The sequence below is a fragment of the Nestor notabilis genome, unplaced genomic scaffold, assembly GCF_000696875.1.
Source record: "Nestor notabilis isolate BGI_N333 unplaced genomic scaffold, ASM69687v1 scaffold3961, whole genome shotgun sequence".
NCBI classification, from domain to species: Eukaryota; Metazoa; Chordata; class Aves; order Psittaciformes; family Psittacidae; genus Nestor; species Nestor notabilis.
The window spans coordinates 1-9411 of NW_009915017.1; the positions used below are offsets into that span (position 1 = coordinate 1).

The 9411-nt window shown below is 34.9% G+C and overlaps 1 protein-coding gene across 1 annotated transcript in view; it reads left to right on the forward strand.

Moving 5' to 3' along the window:
- Positions 1-425: 425 nt before the first annotated feature.
- LOC104413026 (gamma-1-syntrophin-like) overlaps positions 426-9411 on the forward strand; it is a gene marked incomplete at its 5' end in the record, with an annotated part of 40228 nt that continues 31242 nt past the window's right edge. The window contains one exon of the mRNA XM_010023916.1: positions 426-497. Coding sequence (XP_010022218.1) covers positions 426-497 — 72 coding nt within the window. The remainder of the gene's footprint in view (positions 498-9411) is intronic.

The following is a 9411-nucleotide window of genomic DNA, read 5'->3' on the forward strand; positions in this document are numbered from 1 at the left end:
ACCACAACTCTTTGTCTGCGGCCATCCAGTTATGAGGAGGGAAGTGGTGAAAATATGCCTTATTATAGTCAAGGCTCTGTGAGAGGAATTCAAGCTCTACATCTTCTCAAGTTCTCAATGCAACCCGCACCAGTGCCCAAGCGGAGCTTCATCATTCAGCACAGAACAGCCAGCATGAAAAAGCACTGGAGAAACAGGAGCACAAGGAGACAGACAAAATGACTCCTATGCACTGCCTGGATGGAAAAATCTGGTCCCTGGTAGTTACTGCTCTCAGGCAATGCGTGATCTTTCTGAGTACATTATACTGGATGTAAATGGTTTAGGGATAGATTTTTTTTTCTCCTTATAAAATTAATTCTTAAAATAAGCAAAAATACCTTACTTTCTTTTCCTGTTTTTGTTTGTTGTGTTTTTTTTCCAAGGTCACGACCTGGGATTGGACACGAGCTGAGAAAACATTTTCAGTTTATGAGATAATGTGCAAAATTCTCAAGGTATGTTGTGAAAGTATAAAGTAAATTATCACTTTGTCAGACCAGTTGAGAAGCCAGAGTATAACACTGCAACTGGAAACTGCATCTGACCACCTTAAAGAAAGATAACCATTTTTATCCTTTGAAGTCAATATCAGAAATCTAGTGTCAGTACATACAAAGCCAAATAGGAAGGCATGCAAAACTGGAGATAAACTGATTCTGGCTAGAAACTATTTTATTTCTCTGCAATGCTGTATGGGTTTTATAGCTTTACTTTGATGTCACATTTAACCAGTATAATATTTAATTTTCTAACTGAGAAACTAAAGAAGTAGGGATCAATTTCATTGCTTTTAAATATGTTGATGCAACTATCAGTGGCTGCAGCGTAACATTTCACTAAGACTGAGAGCAGTTTTTAAAGTATGCAGTACCGTTATGAAAGCTTTTGCATTTCTTTCTCTCATTTTCTTCAGCCTTTCTTTTGTTGTATTTTTCCATTTTCTTCAGCCTTTACTGTAATAAATGGGAAGAGATGATGAAATATGTTTAGAAAGTTAAAGCTATGAGTAGCATATTGAATAGGGTCATTATTGCATATTACATTTAGTTTTTAATTCTGAATACATTCAGAATTAATATATATGGTTTTCTCTCTGTCTTAAATGAAAACCAGTTTTCCAGATGCTCAGCATTTCTTAATCTAAAACTTGAGAAGAAAAGGAAATGAAAAAGAAATGAAAACAAGGTCTATTTCCATTTATCTGAAGTGCTTTTTTGTGTATGTTGGGTTTGGGTTTTGGAGGTCAAAATTATGTAAGAGGTAATTTGGTCTTTTTGGGAGTTTCATCTAGGCAGAGAAGAAAGAAAGTATGAAAGATCATATTTTAAAGAAGTATATCCCACTGGGAAGGACTTATCCTGACATACATTGTACATTCCTAGTTTTTGTAGGTCACACAGATGTACCATACTTTCCTTAGGGAGGCAGATTGCAGATGGAACAGCTCAATAACATTCAGAAACTTTTTACATCAAAGACATCAAAAATAAGAAACCAAATCTATAGTCTGAAAAAAACCCTCTCTCTGCTAGCAATCTGGAACAGATAAGTGAAAGGATTTCTTTTACTGCTATGTTGACTGTGAGGTCTGGAATATTCGTCAAGGAGAACATCCCATATGCAACACGTTCCATTGCTGTGGTATGTCCTTTAACTCCCAAGTGTGTACAAATGTTGACTCTTTAGTAGTGGTCATGTAGGGAGAGAATTAACAGGAAAAGTTAGTCGCTCCGTGAAGATGTTGCACTGAGGGTGTAATATGAACAACACCCTTAGAGCACACTCAGGCTTTCAGAGACATGAAAAATCTCACTTGTGACGTGCACTCTTCTTTGCTTTTTTTCTGGTAACCTCTGGTTACTTCAGGCCTTGAGCCTGGAGAACAGTAAGCATCAAGCTACCTCTTCTCTGAGAAGTAAGCCTATTGGAGCCAGGACAACTCTTTCTTGTGATTCATTGACCTATAGTTTTCTCTATTTTAAAGGTCCTTTTTCTTTTCATTTCTTCTACCATCTTCCTTCATTGGTAATGTTCTCATTCACTCATTTTCAGCTATTTTTCTCTTCCCCCCCCCCTCCTTTATCCCCTATTGTATACCAATGCAGGGATTTTTTTCTCTTTTCAGCTGTGTAGCAGATATCAGTTACAGCCAAGGAATAAGTCCACAAAGCAGTAAAACTTGAACAAATGCCTTCCTGGCACTGTTGTGTGGAAGCACAGAAAGGGGTACAAAGATGTTGTTTTTTTCTTATCATCCATCTCTCAAAGGTGGGAAGAGGTGTAGACCCTTTATTCTCAGTCTGTATTAACAGAGGATGTCCCAGTAAAGAGGCAATTCCTGTTTAAGTGGTAAAGGAATATAATTTCTGCATTTCTTTATCACATTATTCATATTCTATTATTCCTTTATTGTCTGTAAACATGGTCAAGCTTATGAAGTGTTGAAATGTTTCAAACAGGTGCTATAGCTGACTATAACCTGTAAATAAAAAATGGAACTAGAAAAATCGTTGCAATCAAATTACACCTTCTGAAATTGGAGTATTAATCTTCACCATATTCTAGTTTTGTACAGGAGGTAGTATAGGACTTAACCTTGGTTTCAATAAATATAAAAGCAAGTAAACCCAAGAAAAGCAGCTTCCCACTATTCCTACTACACTGAACCTCTGTAGAGACTCAAGGTTTTGTTCAGCTTTCATCATAATCATAAATGTCTCAATTTTAATAGTGTGTTTTTCCAGGCACAAGCCCTGTGGGTATTACTGCAGCAGAGGCAACTTAGAAAAAGTTACACTGGTGCCTTGTGATCATCTTCAAACTTCTTCCCTTCTATAGTACCTCAGATGGCACCTTCACTGTAAATCTGTTTTCCTTAGAGAATGAGTTGAATGGCAAAAGGGCAGGCTAACAGGGTTTGAAGCGATTATATTCTCAGAGATTGATAGTAGCATGATAGTTCAGGAAACCTAATGAAAAAATGAAGAAAAGAAACCTTGGCTCTTCTACCACAGAGTGTTCCCTCTCCTGCACTTCCTGTTCTTCCGTGGCAGAGACAGAGTTCATGTCACTGGTTTCAGGAAAATTGAGAAGATATAAAATTATTTTGTGTTTCTGCTTCAAAAGCAAAAATCGTATGTCATTGGGCTGAGAGAAATCCAGGCAGATAGAAATACCTGTTCACAGGTATTAGTTACCACTGATTCAATATTTACTGGTTTAGGTAGTAAAAACATATAAAAAACACCCAAACCCTGACACCCACATTCATACATTAACAAAACAAGAGTGGATTACAAAGAAAGATTCTGTGGAAAAGTTTTTAAAATACCATGATGTAAAAATATGTATTTGTAAGTATAAAGCACTTCATTGTCGAGATTTTTGTGTTGAAATAATTTTTTTTGGCGTGAAAAGTAAGTAAAGCAGGCTGAGTACAAAAATTGCATTTTAATTATATAGGATTAAATTATTCATTATGAAATAATGGCAAACAGCAATGGACTATGTTTGACACAAAAGGAGCATTTATGGAGATACAAATAACTTAAGGCCTGGGAGGATAAATACATAAATTGATAAGCATACAAAGTAATTCCTTAAAAAATTCAGTAGGTTTGTTGATTATGGGGTGGAAGTACCTTAACAGAGAGAAAATACAAGATACAAAGAACTCTTTAACCTGAAAAAAAAACTGGTAGAAAGAAAGAGTAAGTAGAAATCAAAGTCAGGCAAGGTCAAATTGGGAGGCTGTTAGAAACTGTATAAGTTCTGATGATTAATCAATGGAAGGTACTGGTAAGAGACATTGATAGCTTTTAAACCACTTTCTCTTCTTTACCACCAGTTTTACTCAAACTGATGATAGTGGGACAGTGGCACTTGCATGTTGACTGAAAATTTGTAATCCATGTTAGGCAATTTGTCAGGAAGATACTCTAACCATACCACTTCTGACATTAAAATGCATCTATAAGTCATTTTCAACAGAATTGGTGGTAGAATTTACTATGAATAAATATTTTTAATTTAATCTGGAAGAAACTTGTTTCAACCTATCTTCTATTTTGAGGGGTAAAGCCTCATTAAGAGCCAACTAATTCCAGTGTTAGGATTGTTCAAATTTTCAACGCTCCAAAAAAGTAGTGACTTAAGTCACTAGCCTCAGAAATGGGCAAATGGCCTTGTCCTCCGTGTGTCTTTTTGGTACCTCTTATATTTTTGATATGCAGTTTTAGTGTGTATATTTTGAGTGTGTGTGCATCTGCATGCATGTGTAAGTGTATAATTTAACAAGATGTAAGTATCTTTGATAAATTGGTAAACAAGTATTTAAGCAATTTTTCTGTATGGGGGGGTAGAAAAACGTTTGTTAGTTTTTTCAGGTAAATTATGAAAAATAATAGAAAAGATTGCACTTCTTTGCAAGCAAGTTTGTGTTGTTTGCTTGAGTTACTAACTTTTTTCAGGTCCATCCAAGCATCTCCTTTTAATTGTGAGAAAATGCTTTCTATTGTTCAGTCACCTGTCCTCTGCCTTTGATGTGTCGTGCAAAATATTTGGAGATTTACGATAAAGAGCACACTTCATTCAGCATAAACCAGGAAACTTATTCAGGTATTAGGTCAGTTCTGAAATTAAATGTGAGGATAATTGTGAGAGGCAGTCTATGCCAGCAATATCTCAGGATGGTGAATCAATGAAGTTTGTATTCACATCAGTCAGCTACAATTTTCTTACTACATTAATCAGGACCAACTTAGTGTCTCAGAAGACGTGTGTTTCCTTCCTTATTTAGCTACTAGTGTGTGTAAAATCCCCAAATGCAGTAATGTTAATTTTCCCACTTGATTTCCTGTAATTTTGTTGTCCATTACCAATAAGTTGAAGTATGGGAAAAGAAAGATACATAAAGCATGGGAAATTTCTGAAAATGTTTATATATTTGGATAAATTTTAAAATTAATGCCAACAGACACATAAACATATAAAGAGAAGGTATAGAACATATTTTGAGGTCTGTTATTAATATAGTTTGCTCAATGGCTGAGACTTACATCTTGATATGATTCCACTGAAGTACTTCACACATGCTCAAAACTGCTTAGTAGGCATAAGTAATGAATCCCTTTTATGAACAGGTTAATGCTGCATCCAGGTAAAACTAGATTTTCAACCAGTATTTAGCTGGGTGCCAGTTCTTGGGAAAAATGCTAAACTGTCTAGTGTTTCAGTTCTAAGCAGCTGAAGTTTGGTTTCCCTCCTGTTCTAAATTTAAGAACATTTAACATATCCAAAGCAAAGAGGGTCCGCTCCCACTCTAACTACGTTTACATTTGTCTTATAAAAAAATAGTAAAAGTCCTATAATTATCTCCATGTCCATTGGCATTGAGGCCATCATTAAGTTGGGTTCAGTTACACGATAAAGAAAAACTTCTCGAGTGCTAGTGTTATTCAGTACTAAAATAGAGCTCCTGACAAGGCCATTAAATTTCCATCTCTGGATCTTTATAAGAATAAGCTGGTGTGTAGCTACTTTTCATAGAGATAAGCAATAGAGGACCACATCAAATGTAAAGTTATTAAGCAAGGCTTTTCCTGTTTCCCTTAAACTTTAGAGGTGTTTCTTTTTTACTTAAAAACAAGCAGACAAAACCCCCCACTGTTTGGACTTTTTGTTGTTTCCTTTTTTTAAATCAATTACTTTAGTATATACTGTCACCTTTTGGGTAAAATCAAGTCTGGGCTGGGCTGGTGCTGTCAATCTGAGAGTCTGATCCTGCTTCCTGGAAGAAATGAGGAAAAAAAAACCCACAGAGGAAAATAAAAATATTTTTCAGATACAGAAAATGTATGTTTAAATGATTCCTGCAGTCTCTCTGTTGGTTAAAGACATCATATTTTCCTTCTTCTAAGAAATTGCTTTTCCTGCCTGTCTAGTTCTGAGACTGACAGTGGTGTTGCAACATTATTGAAAGGCAAAGCCAAATTTTAACATAAGGCATGATGAAAAGGAACAGAAATAAGGTGTGAAATACAGATACTGAATGAGGGTACTCAGGAAGGACAGGTGTATTTCTTACATCCAAGATGTTAAATATTTATCCAAAGTTTGAGGTTTCCATTCATTGACTTAGTCTAATCAGGGCATTTCTCAAGATCGGAGTGATTCCTTATTTCTGTATATTACCCACTAGTATATATTGATACATCAATTTGGGTAGGTTTTTGTGTAACATTTTTCTCTAATTTATCAGCTTGCTCTTATATTTTGGTCACATTTGTTAATTATTTGAGGTTTTTTCTTGTCTTTCTTTCTGACTATTGTGATAATTAAATTTAGCATAAGATGTTGCAGTTTCATTGCATAAAGAATTTAGGACTATAGGCTTTCATGCAACAGTGACCACATTATATTTTTTCCACTGGATCTGTGTCCCATTTCTTATACGAAATAAACTCAGGAACAACTATTTAAAATTTATGTTGGTGTATTTTCTTCACAGTGGAGGTCTACATAATACTTACTCTCAACAGCCAGACCAACACTGAATACAGAAATATTAATTTCCTAACAATTTTTTATCTTGTTTTATGGTAGGATCTTTTCCATAGGCACTTTTGAATTTTTTTCAGAGCACTGTCACCAAGTACATGTAAAGTATCATTTTTTACACATTTGCTGATACAAATTTGCTGACATATTGATATCCAACAGAAATGCTTTCACTTTGCCACCCTAATCTGTCCTCAGCCTGCCATAATGTATTGACAAGCTCTTTGAGTAAGGAATTATGTTGAAAGAAAAAAAAAGAAAACAACCAAAACCCACAAAACCAATATGCAGTCATGTAAGTAATGCTTTTGTTATAATGAATAATCAATATAGTGAGTAATCTTACAGCCTTTATTTTATCAGATTTAATTCTTATCCTTCCAATATTTGTGTCCTCCATGAAGATGACCTTTAAAAGCCCTTTTCCTACCTTTAAAGCAAATGCAACTAAAGATGAAAACAAAACCCCACAAAAATTTCACCATGTAGAATTGAAAGAACTTTTCTTCCACATAATTTATCTGCAAACTTCTGGTTTTGAGTGAAATCCTTCTTTTTTCTTCTTGAAGAGGAACATAGCCTCTTGAATACTGTATCTTCTTGTCATTTCCCATGGCTAGCATAACATTCCCTAACAGCTGGGAGAAGTAGGGAAGGTTCTTCTCTTACACAATGGGGATGTAGCATGTTCAGGATTAAAAGTTCAAAATGGTATCATTTGAATTTTGCCAAGAACATCTACATTTTTTAGTAGATCTTAACTTGTTGTTTTTTGTTTTTTTTTCAAGGGCAACAAAAGTTTACTCCCATCCAAAAAGCACTTTCAGGGATGGTTCTGCTTGTCGGTTTGGTTCCTTGTTTTTAACATGGACAAAACGATTTCATTACTTTTCCTAATTTATTTCACAGAACTGATTCAGCTTTTTTAGCCTCATAGTTAAAATAAGAAAAAATGGTGAAAATATCCTCAGGCAGGAAAATAACATAGAAAAAAACCCCAGCTACCATTACTTAAATCTGAGAAAGTTGTAAAGTAGAGGTCAGAATGAAAAGATAGAATCACTCTGTACCATTACTGTCTGTTAGCATTATGTTTACTCTTCTGAGATCTGTTCTTAAACTTAATTTCCAACAAATAATGCCTCAAAGTTTGGAGAGGTACAAGACCTTAATAACTCTCCAGAGAAATGATGAACACACTTTTTAATCTCTGTCTGTAATTACATTAGTCTCTGATTTTTTCATAGCAGAAAATAACCACAAATACTTCTCTGGAAGGTATTAGCATAATTTCTTTCCCCAAATTATTAGTCTGTTTTATGAACATCATGAAAATTTTCCTCTTCTGGCATTAAAATAAACACATTTCTGAGTGGAGGTCATTTAGAAAGAGGCACAACTATGGCACTAGCTCAGGAGAAACTTGCATTCAGACTCTTGTTCTGATTCAGATGTGATTCTTTGAGACTGCATCAACTTTTAATCATGCAGAAGAGCAAATTAATTTTCCTGTTCAGGCAGAATAGGAAAGCAATTCAAGCTTACTCCTGTAACTAATAGGTTACAGGGAATGAACATTTATATTTCTCTCAAGCAATCAGTCAGATCTTTCTAATGAAATTTTAATGAAACTGAAATTTATCCTTTTATCCTGTAATTACAATTACTTTTTCCCCTTGAGAAAACATATTTTCATAAAATTTGCACATTGGAAAATATTCTCTTCAGTTTTAGCTTAGCTGGCATTCTGTGTTTATTTAAATGCACAGATACATATATACACACACATATGCACAATTTCAACATTTTTTTATGTTTTTTTTAACACCAAAATTGAGAAGGATCTGTATAAGGTGAGATATTTACAAACAAGTGTATGCCTGCATGGGTCATTTTTTCTTTTTTACTTGATTAATGAGGATGTGTTGGAGACACAGTATCTTTTTTTCACTCTGGAGTGAATCTGTTCCCTGCTGCCTGTAAATGCTATTAGAACCATCTCCATAGCAACTAATGGCAATTCTAAAGAAATTGTTCCCAAAGTTTCAGGTAAAGAACTAGATCATTAGAATTCTTTAGAAAGAAAGATGCATGTTTATGTAGATGGTAAATAAAAGGATACACAAACAGTAAAATAATCAAGGCACTGATGCCAGCAAGTGTAAAGGAAATTCTGATTAGGATGGATTTGAACATTTTACGTGCATTGTTGTTCATGTCAAAAGCTGCTTTCCAGGTTCACGCATATTTACAGTTCCATCACCAAATTAGTCTTTATATTACATATAACTTCACAGGCAAGCCAGTTTCCAGACAGTTCTTGAGCACATCCTGGGTAAAAGTCATGCCATGATTATGAAACTGGTAGATTTAGCTTTGTTTTGTATTGCACAGACCTTTGTAGTACAACTCAACTCTCACTGACTATAGTAAAAGTTACATCTTAGTGCTTTTAAATAATAGCCAAAATATGAGTGCATTCATCATATGTAAAATGGAAAGACACAAGTAATCAAAAAGGAGCAGTACTTCTTCTGGAGAGGGCAAGCTTTCAAAAGGGTAAAGATTACTTCTGCAGAAGAGAAGACAATGTCACTACTTAGTGATAAAGAAGCATTCTGCCTTAATTTGAAAGGACGTGCCTAATGAGCCATGCTTTGTTCCCTTAGACAAATTTATTACTCTCATTTAACATGGACATCATTATTAATTAGGCAAGCAGGAGTCATACCATCCTGTCAGCAGAGATTCCAGATTACCCTGAAGCTGGGTGTAAGCCAAGGATTTTCCTTACAGCCCATCCTTCAGCAG